The sequence below is a fragment of the Mus musculus genome, chromosome 1 (genome assembly GCF_000001635.26).
Source record: "Mus musculus strain C57BL/6J chromosome 1, GRCm38.p6 C57BL/6J".
Classification (NCBI taxonomy): Eukaryota; Metazoa; Chordata; class Mammalia; order Rodentia; family Muridae; genus Mus; species Mus musculus.
This window is the reverse complement of record NC_000067.6, coordinates 92,437,757-92,461,681: the sequence shown is the minus strand read 5'-3', so window position 1 is coordinate 92,461,681 and position 23,925 is coordinate 92,437,757. Positions and strand designations below refer to the sequence as shown.

At 45.8% G+C, this 23,925-nt stretch overlaps 1 protein-coding gene across 2 annotated transcripts in view; it reads left to right on the top strand.

Annotated features, from left to right (window-relative positions):
* Positions 1–22,196, top strand: part of Ndufa10 (NADH:ubiquinone oxidoreductase subunit A10) — a 34,340-nt gene extending 12,144 nt beyond the window's left edge. The window contains exons 8-10 of one of the 2 annotated variants that reach the window (XM_030242321.1): positions 1,217–1,302; positions 9,563–9,671; positions 21,775–22,196. In XM_030242321.1, coding sequence (XP_030098181.1) covers positions 1,217–1,302; positions 9,563–9,671; positions 21,775–21,843 — 264 coding nt within the window. In that variant the 3' untranslated portion in view covers positions 21,844–22,196. The remainder of the gene's footprint in view (positions 1–1,216; positions 1,303–9,562; positions 9,672–21,774) is intronic. The other variant, NM_024197.1, reaches the window with a different exon arrangement.
* The last annotated feature ends 1,729 nt before the right edge of the window (positions 22,197–23,925 follow it).

Here is a 23,925-nt window from a genome sequence, read left to right as displayed (position 1 = left end):
AGAGTTCCTTCAAGATAATAAAAATCAAAAAGTGAAATAAGAGGGGAAAAGTAATTTCTTAAATGGTATTAGGGTAAATGGATATCCATTTGGTGAAAAAAACAAACAAGTTCGAGGCCAGCCTGAACTACATAGTAAAGTCAAGACCAGCTTGGGCTGCGTAATAAGACCCTGTTAACAACAACAGAAACTAACACTGCCCCCACCCCGAGCCTGGAGTTCTGCCTTATATTGCATTGTATATTCATTGTATCTAAAGCTTCAATTACCAGCAGACAAGCCTGGCCTAGTGAGGCTTGTTTGTAATGCCAGCACTTGAGAAGCAGAGGCAGGAAGATTATTGTAAGTGTGAGGCAGCCTGGTCTATATAGTGAGTTCCAGGCTAGCCAGGGCTGCATGGCAAAACCCAGTCTCAGACAGACGTGAAGGCCAGGAAAGGGTTAGTGAACAACCCTTAGGAGCATACAAGTGCTAGCTCAGACGCCTCAGACCTGCAGAAGGATCTTGCAGAGCTGATGGCTGTGAGCCACCTGCATGCTCAGCCCTTCTGTACAGAGGACAGGAGAGAGGGGACCTGGTGAGTTCTACCAGGGAACAGCATTCTGCTCTCAGAAGGAAGTTGTGTTTAGTGTGGCTCTGCTGCCTCCTGTAAGCATTCTTTTGAGTTCCTGGCTTGACCTGCTTGGACTGGAAAGCTGGTTTCACTACCTTCCTGGATCAACACCAAGTTGTTCACCTTCAGTTTATTTTTGTACCTTTTGACTGGTGTTTAGATATTATGTTTAGATAGTATATCTTAGTTATGAACCGCTGACCTTTAAGTGAGGTCCGAGCTGGGCATGTTCCGGAACAGCAGTGAGCATGAGAAGATTGCCTCTCTGAAGGGCAGGAATAGAGGCCTGGGCTCTCCAGGAATATGTTGGTGTTCAGGCTCCTCTGCTTCTCTGTGTGGCTGCCTTCCCTTGCAGAAGGAAGTAGTTTAGGAAGATATGGGTACTCTCCTTAATTGGCTTTCCTCTCATCATCAGGGCGACTTCTGTCCCCTTGCTCTTTCAGAATGTTGAGGGGGCAGGGTCATGCTGAACCCACTGAAGTCCTGCCATTTGTTCTTCTTGACTTGTATGTCTTCTTGGTTTGTATGATCTGCCAGGACTGTGTAAACGTGCAGTGTTGCCGAATTCACAATTCTTAGCTGGAGTTGTTTCTGTTGCTTTAGGTGGTAGAGGACATTGAATACCTTAAGTACAACAAAGGGCCTTGGCTGAAACAGGACGACTGGACCTTTCACTACCTGCGGATGCTGTGAGTCACTGGGCGAACTTCTGGGGTGGGAACAGACTACTCCTTGGTGAACACTGCAGGGGTCTGCTGCATGCTGTAGAAGTGGACAGTTTTTTAAATAATTAATACTTAGTTGTCAACTGCACCAGCCAGGACTGCGGTCTTTACCCTTTTTCCTTCTGAGCAACTCGCTGTACATAGTAATTTGTTGTTATTAATTGCGTCATTATTTTGCTTCTACTCTGTGCCAGGATTGGTTTTAGTTTGAAAGACTTTAAGATCAAATAAAATGTCTGCTCTCAGCAGAGGCACATTTTAGTGGGAGATGCAAGCAAACTAGGGCCCAGAACTATTGAGTTATAAAGGCCACTCCCAAGTCTGACTCCTGGGAAGCTTCAGACACAGGGCTGAGTCCTGCTTCCTCAGCCTTTCCATGCAAAGGCCGATATACCTTGGTCACTCAGCCCCTGCCACTCACTTCCTTCCCTCCAGTTAAGACTGCTGGGAGTATCTTCCTGCCACATTCACAGCAAGGAACAAACTACTTCGACAAAATAGCCTCAGGGAAGGAACTTTGAGTTTCAGAGGAAACAGGCTTCCCATTTTTCTGTTTATCCCTGTGTCTGTAAGCAAGCTTGCAGCCCTCTGATGGTACCTGGTTGCATCCTGAGCAGATACACTTACACAGGGCACACAGGTAGAGTTGGATGCCTTGTATTTCCATAGAGGATATGCTAGATCTTTAAAGGGACTTCAGAGATGCAGTTGTACCAGCAGGTTACTTCATTGAGAATAAGAATTGTTACTGGGTCAGACTGTACAGATAAATAACATTTTACAACTACTGATTTTTTTTTCTTTTTTGGTAAGATTATTCTGTAGAAATTATTGGTATTGAATATTTTATCTGTAAAGAAGCACAGTTAGGGTTGAGAGATAACCTAGTTAACTAGTAAGAGACCTGAGTAGACTCCAGGCACACCCATAAGAATCTAGATTTAGTTGTGCATGCTTGTGTGGAGGCAGAGGGGGTCCCTGGGGCCTGCTGATCAGTCAGACAGCCAAATTCTTTCAGTAAGAAACCCTGCCTCAAACATTAAGACTAAAAGAGAATGAGGAAGACTCAGAATTACTCTCTGGCCTCTGTACACATTAGAGACACAAACATACACACATGCACTTGCACACACACAGGAACATGAATGTATACACGTGGATACACAATGATGCAGTATAATTAAATAAAAATCAACAGAAACCTGTTAATTTGTTCAGAGAAGAGTCGCTTTGGCATGCAGTTTCTAAATTCAGTTACGTTCCTCCTGGTTGCTTTGTGCTGTGAGTCCTTTTCCTGCTGGTGACTTTCAAAGAGCCAGGTGTTGGCTGTTCATCGAGGCTTTGTTTTCAGTGATGGTTTTTACTCTTCCTCCTGCTTCCTTAGATCTCAGCTGCTCTCTTCAGCATCCCAGGGTAGACAGCTGACTTAGACCCTCTTTCCTAACAAAGCCCAGGTTCACTCAGTTTCACTAAGGAAAATATTTTCAGAATTCTGTTGAGACTTTCCTTGTCTCACATATGATTTAGGAGTGTGTTGTTTCGTGTCGTATCTGGGGTTTTACACCTATCATTCTTCCCCCACCCCCAAACCCCACTGTGATCTGCAAACATTCTGCTATTTCTCTCCTTTCACCTCCATTCAGGTGTCTTTCTGGGTGGCATGTCTTTTGCCTTGGCACATGCTCTATTGAGCAGACAGTGTGGGTTCTGCTATGGGAACGCTGAGCCTGCCTGTCATGGAGCCGAGGCCTGTGGTGACTGGGTCATCTGTGCCCTCTGTAGGATCTGTCAGTTCTGAAAGGGGCTTAAAGTTCAAGCAATGCCCGTTCTCTGGGGTCTCTCTCTCCATCGAGTCTTGTTTATTTTTGCCTTGTGTTTCAATTGTTGTTGTTAAATACATCTTCTAATTAGAGAATGCTCATCTGCATATGCCTGCTGTTTTCTTTTGTTCTGAAATTTCCTCTGTCTGAAATATTATATTAACATTTACAGTAATATTAACTTTTGCTCTCAGCAGAGGCATGGTGTCTTGTCCATTCTTTTACTTTTATTATCCTAATTTTAAGTCATTTTTCTACACAGCGAGTAGTTACGTCTTTTTTTTCATATTGTCTTGACAGTTGTATCTTCTATACTTGGATCTTTAACATTAAAATGAGCAGTACTATTAGAATCCATTTCTCTTGTGCTTTCTATTTAGTACATTGTTTCCTTTCCCCATCTCTGAATTTAACTGATCATTTAATATATTCTGCTTTGTATCAGCATTTCATACTTTAGAAAAAAACTACATTTCAGTTGCTGTGTTTTCCTGTAATTCCTAGCTCATCTGTGTCCAGTGCCATTCCACAGGAGGGCAGGTGGCTGACAGCATGGTGCACTCTCAGTCCCTTACAGCATTGCTGGCATTGTTCCACTCTACTGCAAGATATGATCTCTTAGTATATTGTAACTGTCATCTAAGAAATGTGCAGTTAGCCTGCTTTAGCCACAACATTGGCCAAGTTTGTTGTTGTTGTTTGTTTGTTTGTTTGTTTGTTTGTTTGAATATTGTGGTTGTTCTGAGTATGTGGAGATTTTTCCTTCTCAGTATTCTTTGAGCATTGTAGTGACTGCTGTGTCCACCGTGAGAATTACTGAAAGTGTGTGGCTGGAAACATGGAGGCTGTGTGACAGTCAGTACTGTGCTTTTTATGTCCTTAGAGTTTGCTCTCCACAGGGTCTCTGAAAGCAACCCTGTGGATACCATGGGATACCTATTACTGCTTGAAATGGAGTCATACATTCTGTTCCCTTGAATAGGTAGGGCTGTGTGTGTGTGTGTGTGTGTGTGTGTGTGTATGTGTGTGTGTGTATGTGAAAAAGAGAGAGATTGAGATTGATTTATTGGATTGATTTATAGGTTGCTGTTGTGATAATCCAGCAATAGCTATTTGACACTATTCTCTCTAATCCCTATCTGGTGCTGAGGGCCTGGAGGATTCCTAGAGTCTTTTTTTTTTTTAATTTATTTATTTATTTTATGTATATGGGTACACTGTAGCTGAACAGTTGTAAGTCTTCATGTGGTTGTTGGGAATTGAATTTTTAGGATCTCTGCTTGCTCAGGCCCAAAGATTTATTTATTATACATAAGTACACTGTAGCTGTCTTCAGAAGAGGGCATCAGATCTCATGACGGGTGGTTGTGAGCCACCATGTGGTTGCTGGGATTTGAACTCAGGACCTTCGGAAGAGCAGTCAGTGTTCTTAGCCACTGAGCCATCTCTCCAGCCCCAATCCCAGAGTCTTAAGTGTACATTAGAGTCCCAAAGAAGTTGGTTCTAATATTGGTGCATGAATGCTGCAACAACAGGATAGATGGACTTGCCAGCAAGAATGAAGACAAGCAGGCAGGAAGCATTTGCCTCATTCTGTAGCCCTGACCATCCAGCCAAAATATAGTCTCCAGCTCATAAATCAATATTCAGCCAATCACACATCTGGCTATTTCATCTTTCAAATAAAATGTATAGCCAGGTACCCTGCCCATAGTGGTGCTCACTGTGAAGATTTCCCTACACTCCAGGGTTCTCCAGAAGGTAGTATGTGCTTTGAATCAGCATTCAGTATATGGTGCTGCTTCCATAGCCAGTCTAGGTATCAGGAAGTGGAAGGAATGATTCCATTCACTGTTCCCCTAGAATCCAGTAAGAAAAATTGTGCTTCCTGATTCTATGGCGTTCTACCCTGCTGTCCTAGAGGTTTTAGTACTAGAGAGTGGGGTGTTGCTGTGAAGAATCTGGCCATGTTTTATTTATTTGTTTTGTTTTAAGGTATGTGGAAGGCTTTGATGTTTTAGATTAGTAAAGTAGCTGCATTTTGTAAGCAGAACATAATGGGCTCTTGTAGTAGGAACTTGAAAGTCAGTAGCACTGAGGCTCATACTCACGCATGGACTTTACCAACAGCTAGGCTGTGATACCTTGGCTAGGAATCTGGCTGCCTTCTGCCCTTGTCCTGAGAACTTGCCTGATGCTAATTAAGTAATAGACTAATCTCTTTGGCAGAGGAAATTTCAAGAGAGTATAGCATTGAGTCTGTGGTTAGGTTATTATTGATAACCCGTATATAGTTCTACACTGAAAAAGAGCAAATGGAACAGAAAGAAATAACAACATATATAACCTGGAGGAAAATAAAAGCACTAGGAAGTTTAATGTTTACAGCCAAGGCATCTCTGTCAAGAGAGGCTTTAATTGTTTAAATAGATTAGTTAAGGCCAGTCCACATTGGACTGTCCCTCATTGGAGGGTAAGATGCCCAGGAAACAAGACCTCATACAGCTAAGCTTCTACCTTATGAGGAAGCTTCAACATACCGATGTGGTCAAAGGCAAAGAGGGCCCATCCCAAGCTAGCTGCTGATCTTGGCATGTTATCTAAATGGTATTGGCCCTAGAGGCGTGAAATACACAAGAATTGAGGAGTCAGGAATTCTTCCGTAGTTTCAGGGAGCTATGAGTCCAGGAAGTGTGTGGCAGAGGAGTCCTGCATGAAGGACAGCCCTAAGAGGACAGGAAGCCATATAAGATTGCTGCATGAAGATGAGAAAATGAAGGGTGGTTTGCAGTGGAAAGCCCAGATGGTGGAGATGCTGTGAGATGTCTGTCAGGAAGTGGAGCTGCTGCAGCACTCTGAGCCTGTCTGTGCCTGTCTTGCCCTGCTCTGTCATGTGCTTGGGATAGAGTCTGAGGCTGTTGGGCCCCTCCATTTATGCTAACCCTCACTTCTCCCCAAAGACTACTCTGAAGGCTGATGTACTACTCTGTTGTGGTTTCTCTTCTGATCCTGTTGTTCTCTGCTGGAGTGGTTTGGTGCCTTCATTTTGGATCTCTGCTTCTGGTCAGTTCCTAACTGCCCTCACTGTTTTCCAATACACCTCCAGAGGTTCGTCTGTTTTGTTTACTTGTTTTTAGGTTAAGAGAGTTCCTGTTTCCTCTTTATGAAGAGTGCTCTCAAGCACTAACATTTCTGTTCCTGGATTAGCTCAGAAACTGCAACCTCTGTCCTGCTCTAGCACCTGGTGACCTGAATCCCAGTGTTGAACTTTATATTCTTCACAGCCTGCAAGGTTATTACTGTCTTGTTATCACCATGACACCTCCTCTTAATGCCCTGAGTCTGTTACACAAATGTCTTGTGATCCTTGCTTTTTAGAATCAGTTAACTGGGCAGAGTGTATGAGCTAGCATTAGGGCACGAGGACTAAGATCCAAACAGACTCACTGCGACTAGGGAGTATTTCTGGCTTTTGACCTCCCACAGATAATACCATATCATTTTCTAAATTTGATCTGAAACACATGTTGATCTGACCCGTGCTTAAAATTCATAATTTTGGTATTACTTAGTTATATGGTTATCAGGGTATAGAGCTGTGACCTGTAATTTTCCCAGAGTTTGTGAGTTACAACATCCAATTAATTGCTTGTATTTCATTTACTGTGGCTTTGTCCTTTCCCTGTGTTGTGCCCTCTCCTCAGTTTCATAAGTTTTCAATGGTAATTGTGCTGATCTTAATTTCTTGAGTGAAAATTATGATCTGTTTCTGAGACAATTGCTGTAAACATGCCACTTGCCAGTTAGACTTATTTGGTCCAGACTTGACCAAATTATCGTTTTAGAACATTTCTGTTTAATTTCAGCTACATTTCAGTGCACCCCCCACCCCCACCCCCATACCCACCCTCCCAGCCCCACCTACTGCCCATGAGGCTCATTGCAGCTGCTGGAAGTTTCCAGACAGAGATCTAGTACTGTGGTGATGGATGCAAGTTCTCCACAGGGTTTCAGGCAGAACTACAGTTCAGGAGGAAGTAAAAACAGCCTGTGGAAAGTGGGAGAAAAGTGGCCTCTCTCCTATGGGAGAAATATTCAGCCATAGAACCTTAATTGCTGTTCTGTACTTTTCTGTTGTCGTGCCTCAGTGCCTCTGGTTAAAGCCGTCTGCCCATGGCACTAATCAGCCTGTGACACTTCGTCACATCATAGTTGGACACTGGTGTGGCAGGAACATTGTTCTCAGATGGGTTTCTCCATCTGTAGCGTTGAAATGTGTTTATTGCGTAAGCATAGCTCCTTATCAGCTTTGTGTTCTGAATCATAGAGGCTTCCCAGTGCCTTTAGTTCTTCATTATCTCTGATCAAGGATGTTATCTCTAGCCTATCTGACAAGTATTTACCGGAGATGTGCTGTGTCTCTCTTCATCCTGTGAGCTCTGCTAAGAGTTGTTTCTCCAGGTTTAAGTAAGGTACACAACAGAGTACTTTTAAAGCCTTCTTGTTCTTTTTCTGGGGCATGTGTAAATTGTAATTCTGGCAAATCATACATAGATGGCGCTGTTGTTCTATAGTTCACATACTTCCAGGACACCCTCCTTTGATATTTGTTAACATTTAAGGTGTACTTCATTTTTAGTTGAAATATTTTGTTACCACTTCAACAGAATTAACAGTAGCAGGTACAGAATAATCCTGTGTTACAGTAGAGAGCTGTGTGTGTATGCTGCTAGCAAGTCATGAAGAGCACGAGAAGGTTGTCAACTTGTTGCTGTAGAGAGGGAGTGCTCAAAAGTAGTGCTGAGGCCAGGCCTTGGCTCTGTGGAATTTCATGTAACAGCTAATCAGAGCAAGCTTACAGAGCAGGGCTAATGTGTCCTCTACAGACTCTACTGTTTGTATGCTTGAACTGTTTTTAAATGTTTTCATTTCTTTTGGCAGAAAAAAACCAACTGGATAGGATATGAAAGCTAAGAAAAGCAATCTTAATCTTTGACAGTGTCTATCTAGTATGGGCACTCACCTAAACCAGTGCAAACCACGCAGGAGGACGGGCAGGCAGGGCTACCCGAACAACTGTGCTTGGGGGATTTGAATCGCTCGATCATTGTGGGAGTGGCGCATTTGCACTAGGACATTCCTGCCACCAACTAAGTTCAGCCTTACCACAGTCATCATTTCTCTGTGATTTCTTGTGGAAGCAAGCGTGACCCACGGACCCATGCACCATGCATTCCTCTTAGGTTCTAGTTCTGTGGGGACCTGGCTGTCGCCTACGGGTTTATATAGTGAGCCATCTAGCCACCAGGAACCAGATACAGTTATAGAATCTACACTTGGAAATTGCAGACAAGAAACATCCTCTCTTGCCTTTACAACTTAGGTATAGCTAAGAATTTGTTGAAAATAATTACTTTGTTTCTTGAGCCTGTAAGATTAAGAAAGGCTTTAGTGCCTTTTCCCCTCAGACATTTGTCTCCCCAGGTAGCCCAGGCTGGACTCAAACTTGTGGCAGTTCCTTTGCCTTAGCTTCCCAAGTACTAGGGTGTCTAGCGCATGACTATGCCCAGATTTAATTTTTAAAAAAAGAAAAAAATGGGGAAAAAAAAGGTTTGTCTCTTCAAGCATAGTGCTTATGTTGAACCCATCTTTGAAGAGAATGGGATGTAACAGTTGTATAAACGTTCTTGAATCAGCAGAATGAAATGGTAAAGCAAGGGAGAAGCCTACAGTTGGTATTAGTAGTACCAGAAATGAATCTACCCTTGATAAATATGGCCCAGTGTGCTACCTAGCAAGTTCCATGTGGTACTGTCACTTGGCTTTCTAATGAGGGCATAGTGTGCATAACGTGGGGACTACCATCTGCTGGTAGATTACTCCTGCTATTGTGTGTGAAGTACACATTGGCTCCATTTTTCCATTTCCCAAACCCTTCATCGAGAGCCCACTATCTGAAGGTATCAGGGCTTCTCAGAACTCCCTCAGTTCTGGAGCTGTTTAGCAGAGTGGCTACATGACCCCAGAGATCTTTAAGAGAAGTGGTGCCTTGAACATGCCTGCTTGTGAACAGCACTTAGTTAGTAGTAGTGGTGTTGTTGTTGTTTTGGGGTTTTTTGTTTGTTTTGGGTTTTTTTTAAAGATTTATTTATTTTTATGTGCATTGGTGTTTTGCCTGCATATATGTCTTGCGAGGGTGACAGATCCCCTGGAACTGGAGTTATAGACAGTGGTGAGCTGCTGTGCAGTTGCTGGGAGTTGAAGCCAGATTCTCTTAGCATCCAGTGCTTCTAATTGCTGAGCCATCTCCCCAGTCCCTGTAGATACATGAAGAGTTAAGAATATTTGTCTAATGGTACTTATTTTGATGGCTTGTTGTAATCCATGTTTGTCTTACTTTTCAGGGTTCAGGATAAGACAGAAGTGCTGAATTACACGACCATTCCGGTCTACCTCCCAGAAATCACTATTGGAGCTCATCAGGGTAGCCGGATCTACAACAGCTTCAGAGAGGTGAGCCCTACTATGGGAGCAAAGTCAGGGATACATGTGACCACTAAGCCACCTCCGTGAAGAGTGGATCAGCTGCTGTCCCCCTCATTTCTAGTGATAAAGCACCGGATCCAGTGTCCTTTCTAGGTACATTGTCTTGTTGGACACATATCCTCCATTCACTAGCTGATGGCTCTAGTTCTTCACAGCTACATCCAGTGTCACCTTACTCCTCACAGTGTATCTCTGAGGTTTCCATTTGTGAGGCCTTACATTTGTATGTTTGTGAGGCCTTACATTTGTATGTTTGTGAGGCCTTACATTTGTACATTGCAGCAACGGTGCCGGACTGATGCACACATGGAAATAGCATCTCTCCCTCCTCGTGACTTTCTCTAGTTTATACATCTTCTTCACAAGTCTTTTGTTCCTCCATTGCTATTTCTAGCTGTGTAGGCAGGGTCAGGGACCTAACAAGACCAGTAGCCTGCACCAAGTAGCATCATGGAATAGGAAGAGTGTCCTCTGTCCGTCATCTGCTGTAGCATGTTGGTTCTTGGAAAGTGTGGAACACATGGGTCTGCATCCGGAGACAGCTGCCTGCACTCCTGTCAGCAGCAGCAGAGGCTACAGACCACTGAGCTTTGATTAAGGGGTTCAATGTGGCTGTTCCCCCTCCTCCCTCCCTTACTTGAAGGACTCAACATTTTCTTTTAAACAAGTTCTTTGAGCCTTTTTGAAAATAATTGTATTCACCATATACATTTGGGAGCTATCTCCTGACCATGGTCTGTGTCTGGACTGACATCTTACCTGAGTGGATACAGCTGCTCCCTATGGCCGCCAGGTCCCACACTCCCTACCTCCCTCTGCCAGCTGCAGAAGGATGGTCTACAGCATTGTGGACCTGCCTCCCTCTGTCAGCGTTGGCCTCACTGATAGTGGGTGTGTGGTTGGCGAGGTGGATAGTACTTTCCATCTTGTGCCTTTGACATTACTGCCTGTACCCATATCAACAGAGCTTGCCTTCAAGTTTCTTCTCAGGAATGTTGCTCCAGCACCTTAGACTGTCTTCAGCTAATATTTGCCCAGGATTTATTTTCTGTTCCCTTTCACGTCAGCCTTTCTCTGGTTATCTGAAGGTATTAAAACAAACAAACAAAACCCTCTAGTTATTCTGAGTGTTTGTAATATTTATCCAGTTACATTGGAAAAAGTACTTACCTGGGCTGTCTCATGGTGTTTTCTGACCTGTCCTGTGTATTTTACTTTTGGGGGATTATGGTTTTTTTCTGGCTTTCATGTATGTCCTCCTGCTTGCCAACTAGTCATCGTTCTGTTACTAGTTGGCCACTGTAGTGATTAACCTGGTAATGAAAATGGTCATCTCTGATATATTTGAGTCTAATGTCAGTAGTTTTCCTGTTGCAGGCAACGTAAAGTCACAGACTGTTGAGCTCTGTTTGCTTAACTCCTCCCGTGGACTGCTGTGATAATGGGTCCTAATTCTCCATACTTCTAAGTCCCTCAAGTTATTATGGGGACTGTGGGGACAGTATTGACTCAAGATAGGGAAGGCACCCTAACACTTACCCTGCTGAGCCTTAATCTGTGATAGAGCAATCTGATAACTGCAGTGTATGTCTTTTGGGTCTGCTTGGATGGCCTGGCTCCCTTCTGCTGTTTGGTCATCTCCCTGTGCCCCCTGGCAGGTGCTCCCTGTGTTTTGTCTCACATCTTCTCTCACTATGCCTGATATTTGCCACTTTTGATAGTATTTTATTAAGAATAAATATTAAATAATAATAAAGTATTTTATTAAGGAGATCTCTAGTCAGGATCAAAGTGAAAGTAGGCCATCAGAATCCATTCTAATATCAAGCTGATGGGCTGGCTGTGTGTGGGTTCCATGAGGTCTGATGTATTTCCAGTCTTCCTGCTTTTCTCGAGATTTCATCCCTACTGTGTGCAGAAGCTCTGTTTGGTGCCTCTCTGCTGCTGCTCCTGAGACTTAGGGATACCCCAGAAGGCTGATGTGCTGACTGTAAGCCCACCTTCTCCATACACTAACACCATAAAACACAGCCACTGCCTGCCTTGATTCCTGTGAGTGGAGAGCTTTATGTGCCATCTGTCGCGGCTTATATGGGAGGGCAGAGTTGGTTTGAGCCAGCTAGTGAGCCACACATAGGGAAGTGGTTTTATGGTGAGCCTGACACCATCACCATCATTGTGTGTTTAAGGCTTTCTGTGTTCTAATAATCTTCTAGATGGTGTCTTGTCAACTTGACACAAGCTTTGGGAAGAAGGAATCTCGACTGAAAAATGAGCCTACCAGAATGCTGGTTGGGCAAGCCTGTGGAGCATTTTCTTGATTAACGATTAATATGGAAGGGCCCAGCCCACTGTGAGTGGTACTACCCCTAGGCAGGTGGTCCTGGATGGTGTAAGAGAGCAGGCTGAGCAAGCCATGGGGAGCAAGCCAGTCAGCAAGATTCCATTTCCTATGTTTCTGTTCCTGCCCTGACTTCCCCCAATGATGGACATAAACTGTAAGATGAAATAAACTCCTCCCTCCTCAAGTTGCTTTTGGTCATAGTGTTTTATCAGAGCAGTAGAGACCTTAATACTGAATATCAAAGAGAGTCCATGGCACTGGACATTTGGATTTAATTAAAGATAGAAAGGATAGAGATTTTAAACAAATAATTGGAGGAATCTTTTTTTCTTTTTAATTTCTGAGTGTTTTTTGAAAAACAAGTTTAGTTACTCAAGAAGTTTTATATGTATAGGATGCTGTGAGGCTGGCGGAGGTCTCCCGTACTTTCATAGGGTTTCCATATCACCAGCTTTCAGTTCATACTAAGCATGGACTCTGGGTGCTAACTGAGCTGTCACCTAGATCTCCTTAGCATGTCACTTCTGGGCCAGGACCTCACCCAGACCTCTTGGCACAAACTATCTGTGCAGGCTCCTCGGCAGTGATGTGCATCCCCGACTCTTAGTCACAGTGTAGAGACTTGCAGCACAGTCCCGAGTGGGCATCAGTGAGGGAGGGAATGGTCAGCATTGCTTTGAGGACCCTAACTCTGGTTGCCTGCAGCCTTTCTTTGCAGAGCTGCTCTGTCTCTTTCTTTCAGAAGTACTGTGCATTCTTCAGGCTTCCTCTTTGTTGACTAAGAACTGTGTGACCATTTAGAGGAATGTTAGCTTTGTTTATTTGTTGTTTAAGGAAACTGAGTTGCTTTCATTTTAAAGAATGGCTTGAAATGATGCATGGCAGTAAGTAAAATGACTTTCTTCCCAGGGACAGGATTTTCTTGGCTATTAAAGACAGCAACAATTATCACAAAATTTCCCACTGGAAATTTCTTTGTGGATGATTCAGAGATGAGTGTGTGAGGCCCTTCAGTCCGTTTCCTACCAGCTATTGACAGCCTGGGAATCTGTGGCTTTCACCAAGGCACTCCCTGGGAAGCAGAACTGTTGGCCAGCCACTGTGCTCAAACCTCAGACAACTCTGACTTAGTGATCTGCTTACACTCACTGGCAAGCTCTGCTGTCATTGCTGTTTGGGAGCCAGCACTGCCTCACGCCACTCCTGGGAAGTACAGGAATGTCAGCAGCCAGCTAGTGGGTCCACCCCAGCACTTCTGACAAGGATGTCAGGACACTTCATGTCGTGAGTAACAAAGAGAAGGAGCAAACTGGCTGTATGAGATGGTGGTGCAGGAGCTGTGCACCTTGGGTACTCTGGAAAGGTCAAGGAGGGACACTCAGGATGCTTCTAATGACTGCGTGGGGGCTGCAGTGAACCATGACGAAGTGTTGTTAAAGACAAGAGTTTATGTGAATGGATAGGCAAAGGTGAATGTCACTGGCAGTGGGAAGAGGAGTCACAGGAGACTTAGGCAGAGGACAGAACTGGGACTACGGCAGGGGTCAGCAGGTGGCCGGACCACACTACACAGACTGGGGCTGTGGGGTTTAGACTGTCACTGCCATTTCAGAAGACTTTCTAGTATTTGCTTTTTTGTAGCTGCAACTAAATACTTGACAAGAACAATATGGGAAGAATAACTTATTTCCTGGGAGACTCACGGGTGGGCAGTCCATCCAGGCAAGGCAGACGAGGTAGGTAGTTAAGAGGAAGTTAAGAAGCTGAGGACGGAGGGAAAACAGACTTGCCTATAGTGGTCACTGCTTCCTGCTTCCCCAGCACCTACTTTTCACCACCTCCCAAGCATCCTGGCATCCTACATGTCCATCCAGGGATGCAGCCACTCATAGTCAGAGGCCTCCTGCTCTCATTGTCTCTGACAACACAGGCACCCCAGAGGTCGTTCCCAATCCAGACTCATTATCACACATCCACCCTCTGGCCTGGCACCCAAATGCTCTAAACGTCCATTATGCTCAGGCCTCTGTCCATACGTGCTTACCAGTGCTACTTTCATCGCTTAATTCTGCATGATGCCACAGGTCTGGTGATAGAGGCTGTCTCTGCACTCATGGCCTCTGCATTTGTCCCTAGCAAAGCCTTTGGCATCTGTTAGCAGCTGCCTTCAGAGGGGCCTTGTCAGGTGGTAGGTCTCGCTGTGGGAGCAAGGGTTCAGATCTATCACCATTGTGTATGCACCTGAAGTCGGTAACTTCCAGAATCTGTCAGTAGCCAATAGTTCAGCAGGGCTGGGTGGGGCCCCATGAGTCCCTCCGCTATCCATGGTTGACTGCTGGCAGGCCTACTCTTGTAAGCACAGTTCAGGCAACCACAGCTCTCATGAGAGCATGCTTCCACTTATGCCCTGAAGATAGCATGTTGCAGCCCTTTTCCTTTCTTCCTACTTTTATATTCTTTGAGTTCCCTCTTCCATGATGCTGTCTAATTAAGCCTTAGAGGAGGTATATAAATATCCTTTGAGGGATGAGCACTTAGCTATCACTTATTCTTAGCACCTTGAACAGACATGAGTCTCTGCATTCATTGTTAGTCACTCCCAGAGAAGCTTCTCTGAGTCAATAGTGGCATTTATCTGTGAGTATAAGCCTTAAGTATTTAGAGAGCAGTTTAGTGTCCGGTCAGACAACAGTAGTCAGTTCCTTCTAAGGCCAATAGTGTCCCAGCCATAAATTTGGGAGCAAAGGGGTGTGTGTGTGTGTGTGTGTGTGTGTGTGTGTGTACACTCATGTGTTACCTCCTATGGAGTAGGCATGAAATCTATTCCAAGAGTTGTAGGTTACTTATAATAGTAGTGCCACTATTGCACTTGTAAGCACACCTTGTCTCACAAGTTGTGTTTATAGTTGTTGGGTTCACAGCTGGTAAGAGCTCAGGCCTTTTCTCACCCTTTAGCCTGTACAGCACCTTCTCGCTGTGAAAGCCATCCAGCAGGGAAGAAGCTACTGGCCAAGTTCCAGCTTGATCATCTCTCTATTTTACAACCAAGTTGCCTCATTGTTCAGTTCTGCTGGGTAACCAAGAAGAACGCTGGAAATCTATCCTGGGGCCTCCATGACCAATAGCTTGCAAGGAGAGAGTTTACATTTGGGACTGGGAATTTTGTTTAGGCAGCCTATGGAATGCAAGAAAATATCTGGCAACTCTACATCTGACAGGACTAACATTTAGGACAAAGAACTAAAAAAAAAGAAAAAGAGGAAGAAAAGGAAAGAAACTTCAAGACAACAGTTTGATTTAAAAATGGGCGTTGGAAAATAGAGAATTCTCGAAATAAATATTAATGGCTAATAAATACTTTAGAAAGTATTCAATATAATTAGGCCATTAGGGAAATGCAAACTGAAACCACTTTGAAATTCTGTCTCACCCCAACCAGAATGGCTATTATCCAGAAATCAAATGATAGCAGATGCTGTCGAGGTTACGGGGAAAGAACTCTTATTCACTGTTGGTGGGAGTGTGGACTGGTACATCACTATGAAAATCAGTATGGAGGTTCCACAGAAAAGCAACACATAGACTAACCATATGACCCAGCTCTACCACCCTGGGCATAGACCCAAAGGACATTACATCCTGCTACAGAGACACTGGCCCTCAGTGTTCACTGCTGCTCTTTTCACAGTGGCCAGGAAAGGAAACCAGCCTTCTAAATGTCTTGTCAACAGTTGAATGGCTTAAAAAATGTGATGTATACAAAATGGAATTGTACTCAGATATGGGGAAAGATGAAGTTTGCAGGTAAATGGATAGAGCTAGAAAACAGATGACCCGGGGCCAAGAAGGCAAACACCACCACATGTTCTCTCTCATGTATGGATCCAGCTTAGACTCTTTAGAGCTGTGTGCTTAACTTGGAGCATGTGTAGAAGCCAGGAACTAGAAAGGAGCTGTCAGTGCCCCCATAAGGGAGAATATCTGGTAGAGCATCGGTGATGTGAGTGTAGAAAAGGATGATGCTGGGCAAGGATTAGCTCCAGCCAGAAAAAGGAAGACAGGGTATGGGATGAGAGAGTTAACAAAGACAATGAATGGGTTTAGGGAAAAATATCAAGACCTCCTATTTTGTAAGCCAATTAGAAAACATGTTTTAAAAGGGAAAAGAGGGGAGGTCTCCTCCATGGCTATACTGTTGTTTCTAGAAGCCATTTTAGAAGCAGCGTTGAAGCAATGGATTGGAAGAAAAGATACAGTAAACTGTTTACCCTTTAACGTTCTAATTCTGTCTTCTTTCTGAGCTGTCATGTTGGGTGTACTCCATTCTTTTGTTTGGACCCAGGTTTTGCCTGACTAGCTGAACAGTTTTTATATATGTGTCTGATAGTGACAAATTCCAGTGGCTGGTTTTCTTTAAAAAGTATTTACCTCAACTCAATCTGAGAGGTATTTTCAATTGCTACAAGATTCTAGCTTGATCAGTCGTACTTACAACACATGGCAGGTTCTCTGTGCCTCAAACCCGTGTTGTTTCTAGTGAGAAGTCTTGTCATTCCTGGTCTTGGTGCCCCTGTAGCCTTTTATCTCTGGCTGCTTTCAGGATTTCTCAGCCCCTTTCCTGCTTGCTTTCTCGGTTTCATGTGATGTGCCTCTGTGGTTGTCTCTCTGTATTTTGTGGAGGTTCACTGAGTTTCTTGGTGGAGTAGCTATATTTTTCAAAGCATTTGGAAAAGGTTTAGCCATTATTTTTGAGGGTTTGGGGGACTCTATTTATACATGCACTAGATGGAGGTTTCCATGGGTCACTGGAACTATTTTGACCTTTTTCTTTCTACTTTGTTTGGAGTCAGTTCTCTTAGGTCTTCATGCTCTTTTCTATGTTGTTAAGAAATGTGCTGGTGTTCCATTGTGTTCATTTGGCTCTTCAAAGAAACAGAAAACATGAAAGTGTTGATGCAACAACAAGGAAATACTGGAAGAAAAGTAGACTGGATGGGAGGGGCAGAGGGCCGGAGGCATGCCTGACTGGCAGCCGGGAGGACAGATCCAGGAGATGTGATCCAGGTTAGAGAGGATGCCTCTGGGAAGAGCCCGTGGTCACAAAGCAGACTGGCACTGCTCCTGTGCACCCAGCAATGACAGTTAGGGTGTGGCCTGCCGTGTGCAGCACAGCTAATCCCAAGGACTCGTCCTTCCTAGCCCCACATAGCACATGTGCGTGACCCTACACCCAGCCAACAGAATTGTACTTCAGGAATCTTACTTTTTTGGGGGGTGGGGGGAGTTCAAGACAGGGTTTCTCTGTGTAGCCCTGGCTGTCCTGGAACTCACTCTGTAGACCAGGCTGGCCTCGAACTCAGAAATCAGCCTGCCTCTGCCTCCCAAGAGCTGGGATTAAAGGCGTGCACCACCACTGCCCGGCACAGGAATTTTACTTTTATATTCAGAACTCCTGCCTGGTCCTTTCTGTTTTCCAGTTCTCCCTTATTTCTGTCATCTGTCATTTTGTTCCCAGAACATGTCAAGCACTTTTGTAACAGATGCTTTAATAGCCCTGTTCACTAATCCATCGCCTTCGTCATTTCAGAGTCAGTCTGATTTCCCTCTGGTTTAGGGTCATATTTTCCACTTGCATGTGTCTGGAAATGTATCACTAGCTGCAGTACATTGTGAGTTTCATGGTTTGGAATGTGAGATTTTGTTCTATTCTAAGACAAGTGTTACAAGTTTTCTGGCTGCAGTGCAGTTACATGCACATCAGCATTAAGCCTGCTAGCCCTGAGTTCCAGCTTTCCAGTGCCTCTAGCATAGCCTGTTTGGGGGTACGATGTGGCCTGAGATCTCGCTTGTGCTTGTGTGAGGAGGAGCTGGTGGGAACCCATCTGACCCACAGCCTTCTGTGAGTAGCCATGGATTCATTCTGCTCACAGCTCCTGGAGGCTCTTTGTCCAGCTTCACATAGACATTGTCTTCAGCCAAAGACCAGTGGCCCTGTAACAAATTCTGGAGCTCTTTCTCTGCCTAGACCCTAAGCCCCTACCTTCTACACTTTGGCTTGTTCAGGATCAGGGCGTGGTCTCAGCTTTCCAGTTGGGAAGCTACTGTTACTTGATGACAGTTAGTCTGGCAGGTCTAAAGTGCTCAGGCCCCAATACTGGAGTCCAGGGCCTGGAAGCTGGTGTATTACAAGTTGACCCAAGTCCAGCATATGGTTGGGGTAGGGTGTGGGAGTCCACGCTAAAGACTGAAGTATACGTTTCAGCAGGCTGTGGCATGTAGATAGAGGGGGACCTTTTACAACTCTCAGAACCCCATTCCTTCATGTTGCTTGTAGCTTTGCTTGGTATACACAAGATGACACTTGCCACCACATCTTAATCTCCCAATGGGACCTTGGTGAAGCCATCACAGCCAACTTGCACACAGTGGGTAGGAGGTACCTTGTGTGCAGTGGCAGTCAGTGGGCCAGGACTGAAGTGAAGCCAGCTTGCTGATCCTGGTGAAGGTCCTAAAAGACCAAGATCATGGATAGATTTTTAAGGAGAGACAGTGCTGAGTCTACACCCTAAGCCTCCGCACAGTAATCCAGACCAGCTCTTCCACACAGTCAAGTTAAACCCATGGGGCGGGGGGGCTTTCCACACCTGCTCTTCAGGCTGTTTTGCTTCAGCAAGCAGTTCTGTTTCTGGGAGTTTATCCTAAGCACATAGCAAGGGGAAGCATTGTACGGTGGAATGGGGGCTGGAAACAGTAGGGCTCACAGCACAGGTCCGCCCTCCCTGGGGTGAGTAGGTGAGCTGTCTAGCGACTCGGGCACAGGGCCCGCTCCAGACTCGGGAGACTGAGATCCCTCTTGTGCTTGTGTGTAAGGGGCTGGTTCTTGCTCTGTGGATGGAATAGCTCTGCGCTCCAGGCAAGTGACTTACTCTGTATGAAAACAGAAGTACCTGTGCATCCTGTAGCATCGAAGGGTCCTCCCCAGAGGCAGCAGGGTCTTGAGCTTCCTTTGCAACCTCCCAAGAACTAATTTTTGGTTTAGATTCAGCATGGCCTCCAGCCCACAGACAAGCACACAGTTAGATACTGGGAACTTAGGGTGCTTTTATGTATGTTCAAGTGCTTGTGCTTTCTCTCCAGAACCCGGGACAGAGCATCCCTCACTAGATTTTATAGGCCAATTAAATACCCCTAAGAATTCCAGAGAGTGGCTTTTGTGAAGCAGTTAGTAGACATTGGTGAGGCCTCAGATTGGTGGTCTTCAGCTAGTTTTTACTTGCTCTAGTCTAAAATTCAGGACAGTAGTGGTTGGAAGTTCCTGGACATGCTGACCAACTGGCCACTGGTGTAATACAAACCTCAGTAACTTCACTTGGTAGACACAAGATGACAGTTGTCACTGCCTCTCAAGCTCCCAACTGCACCTTGGTGAAGCCACCATAGCCAACTTGCACACAGTGGGTAGGGTGTGTGTGTGTGTGTGTTTTGTTCATCAAGCATAATTGTGGGATTGGTTCAACAAATGAGAAGAAGTGGACCTCTTCAGCTGGATGGCAGTTGGAGAAGCTCTGTGTTTCAGTGGCTGTTCTGCCAGGTCCTCCCCTACACACTGTACCTGTGCGTCTTGTCTGAGGCCATTCCAGACCCACCATCTTCTCTACGCAGGAAAGCCTCTTTCTGTTAGCTCTGGGGAAGTGGGCGGTAGGGGTGCTTCCAGCCTCTGCTGCCCTCATGCTGCTCATGTACTGATAGGCTGCTCTTGCGGCTGTGTGGTGCATCCTCCTGCTGTGCTAGGCGGGTCCCTATCTCTCACATTGTCTGTCAGGAGTTCTCTCTGACCTGGGCTCTTATCTGTCCTTCTTAGCCACCGGCTAGGGAAGGACAAAGCTACTGGAAGAGGGAGGCTTAGTTCTCCATCCTTTCAGCCCAGTGACAGCTCCAGGGGCCTCTCCCATGGCTTCCTTGCTTCCAAAGTAGTTCTTTGCCAATGTTTTTTAAGCCTGGGTATTTCAGTGGCTTCCCAAGGCCTAACTAACCTTGTCAGAGTCCTCCCTGCCCCCAGCCCAGTGCTGTCTCCCATGCCTGCCTGCACTTCCCACTTGTGTTACTCACACTCCCTTTATGCACTCCTTCCAAACCAAAGCCCTGGGGACTACAGCCTCTTTTGGGTTGTTTTGTTTTGTTTTGTTTTATTTTTCTAAGAAGGGAAAAAATAAACTCAGTACAGACCAGGAAACCACAGTACACATCTCTGAATACGTTGTTACCTACACAACAAACTACTGAAACTCACGACAATGATCTGAAGTAATTACAATAGTGAATTCTGAAAAAAAAAAATCTCCAAGGTTCAAATGGGTATATTTCAAAATATGCCATCACCTGAAAAATTTTTCAGAATTTTTCTTAGGTTCCTAAATTATTATTAACTAAAATACCAAAAGAAATTAGTTCCTCAAATATTTTAAGTATTGATGACCCAATCAGAGCCATCAGTTAATGAGTATAGGAAATTCATGAGTAAGTCAATAACTTTTTTCTTTTTTTAACTTTTTTACTGATTCTTGTGAGTTTCGAATCATGTACCCCAGTCCCACTCATCTCCTCCCCAATACCCACCCTTCACCCTTGCAGCCTCCCCCAAAAATATAGCACACACACAAACAACAACAACAAGCATAGGAAACCTCTGATGGAAGCTGGAGTGTGTCACAGTGTGTCCCACAGTATGTCTCTCTGTCCACACATCTCCACTTGTAATGTCCATTGCAGTGAGTCAGTGGTCTCAGGAGAGCTGGTCTTGCCACTCATCTGCCATGAGATGATGTGGGGGTGGGCGTGATACCTGGTCCCTTTAGCCCCACACCATCTGCAGCAGTGGGGAGAGCTGACCCTGGGGTCGTGAGAGTAGGAGAGCTAGCCCTGCTCCCTCACTGGCCTTATCACTGGGGGAGGAGGGAATTAAGCTGAAACTTCCTTGGACTATACAGTGGAGATGGCCCTGATGACAAAGGCACCGGTGAGCCAGCTCCTCACAGGCTGCAGCACAAGAGTCGAGCCTTGACTGGGCAGCTCAGTAAGACCTCAAGGGCATGAGAACTGGAGAGCTCGCTTGGGTGGTGCGGATAAAGGAGAGTAAGTGGGCTGACCAGCTCAGCTGCTACCCAAGCCCAGATTGAGGCTCTGAATTCGCCCACCCCAAAATCTATATCACTTGCAATTGGTTGGGGTACATGAAAAGGCTAGCCCTACTGTTCTGAAGCTACAAGGTCTCCATGACGCAGGGCAACAGCAGGATAACCAGGAGGAGTCCTGATGAGTCAGTACTGATGGTGTCACAGAAGCCAGACAGCTCGGACTGTGGCCTCTTAGTAATAAGTCCATCACTGGTTCCCAAGGCTAAGCTACTGTCTCCATTCACACTAGTCAAGCAGGCAGTCGGGGCTGAGAACAAGGCATTTTCTAAGCCCAGCCTCCTCTGCCAGCTATCACTGAGTGCCACTGGTTTCTTGTCCTTCCTGCTCATCATACAAAATAGAAAAACCAGCTAGGGCTCTGTCTCCATCTGGATCTCTGTCCTGGACAGGACTTCTGTGGGCAAGGCTGCTTCATTACAATGGATCTCTGTTCTCCGGTATCCCTGGTACTGGATGGGCAGTAGCTGACCAACTCTAAAGGTTGGAAAAGTGGTCTTTACTCTAAACAGTGTTTAATTCCTTCCCCCAACAGCTGCCAGGCCGCAAGTATGCCCCTGGGTACAATGCCGAGGTGGGTGACAAGTGGATCTGGCTGAAGTGAAGGGTCCCCTCCGCCCAGCCGTGTCATAGCCATGGAGATGCCTGCTCTGCCCAACTCTGTGAACTCCAGAGCTTTCCAAGACAACAGGAAAAAAAGCAAATGATCAAGAAATTGCCAGAAAAAAAAAAAAATCTAACAAAAAGAGTCTGACCCACGCCTGGGCAGAGATGAAAGAATCAGCGTCCACTGAAAAGGTTCTGGAACCTTCTAGTGATGTTTTGGAATCATCTGGAGGAGAAACAAAGCAGAGCTGGTCTGCTGAAAGCCCAGCTCCCACTGGAAGCCCCGTGCCCCAGTGCTGTTCCCTTGAACCCTTCCAACTTGAAGAAATAAAGCCGGCTCTGTAGCCCCTCCTCCTGTGTCTGCGTGGCACACTTGTGCCTGGTGCCTAAGGATGCTCAGCCCTGCGCCCCCCACCCACCCACCCCTGCACTTTGGGTCTCTCACACACTGTTGAAGCGTCTTTTCTGAAGCATTTGTTCTTTTCTGAAGCACATTAGAGCAAAAGGGTGAAGAATGGCCACAGACTAGCAGAACCGAGTCTTAGAGCAGGCTCGCTTTCTCTTATCTCTGAAGAGCAAGCTGAGCATAGGGTGTGGGGTAGTACAGATGATGCTATCCAAAATGAGGGTGCCAGTCCCAGGTGAAAGAGCAGTGGCATCTTATTGTTCTCCTGCATGGGAACCTGGGGGGAGAGTCCTTAGGAGCGGGTGTCAATCTGAATTGCTGTCCTAAGCTGTGAGTTTGTACTGAGACCCCTGCTGTGGCTGCTCCAAGCACATGTAACTTGCATTTAACTTAATTAAAACTTAATGAAATTTAGCACTCAGTTCCCTGGTAGCACTGGGCTCCATTCAGGCACACACAGAACACTGTTGGAGAGCAGGTCAATATTAGGCAGTACAGAAGAGAACACTTTGATCTTCCAGAAAAGCTGGCCTTACTGCTGGGGCCACCTACCTGCCTGCGGCCCCTCCCCCTCCCCTTCTGAAATGGGCCAGCCCTGGGATTCTGTGGTTTGAGTAGCTTGTGAGCCCCCTGAGAAGGGTCAAAGAGAAAGAAAGCATCTTTATCTTGGCTCTGCGTGCTATCCCTGGCTGGGTGGCACTGCTGCCCCTGAAGGCCCACAGAACAGGCATGCAGCGTTGTGAGAAGTAGGTCCTGGGCCACAGTCCAGAGACCTCAGCCATGGTGGCTAGCACGTCAGGACAGAGTCAGGACACTCGGACCCTAAGAGTCCTTCCAAGTGCTTGTTTCTTCCCCTGATGACTCTACTCCCTGGGTGTAGTGTGACACTTGTGATTAGTGTTGCTACAGAAGTCCATCTGCCCATTTCCTGTGTTCACTCGGGCAAAAGAGGGTGAGTATTCTCCAGTCTCCAGGACTAAGCCCTGAGGACTGGTAAATACTCTGGTATGGCATTGATGCAGTCCCTCATCAGTCTCACCAGAGTCTCTACTGCCCTTTAGAGCTTGGATCAGAGCTGAAAGATAACCACACACTTTGAATAGCCCACATTGGCAGCCGCCTCTGCACTTTGAGGATCAGGAACAGGGCGCTGTTTTAACACTGGTTCTGTGTTTTCTGTTGACAGAGGAAGTCCTCATGGACTTAAGGCTCTCGTGGTTTCCTCCATCTTCAGTAGCGCTAGGCTCAGCCTGCAGCCTGGTGGCAGCTGGCATGCTCCCCAGGTATCTGACTGCTGCCAATTGCAACCCTCCACACAGCAGTGGTGCTACAGCAAATAGCCGTTCACCAGGCAAAGCAATTCAGTAAGGGCAGCATGTGACTAGGTGGCCACTTCAGGATGAAGAATACCAGAGGGTTCAAGGACCGGCAGTCAGGCTACACTTTGTAAGTGGGTGCCTGGCCAGTGCAACAGGAATGAACAATGTTCTCTTGCTTGACACGGGCCCCTCTTCTAAAGCCTGCTGGCTCCTAATTGCTTGGAAACATCCTGTGTTCTGTTTACCAAAACGGACTTCTGGATTGGCTGTGAGCAGTATGTGCTGGCGCCAAGGAGCCAGGCAGGCCTGCCCTGGGGCTGATGAGCAAGGTTAGCGCTGTAGCACCAGGCTACAA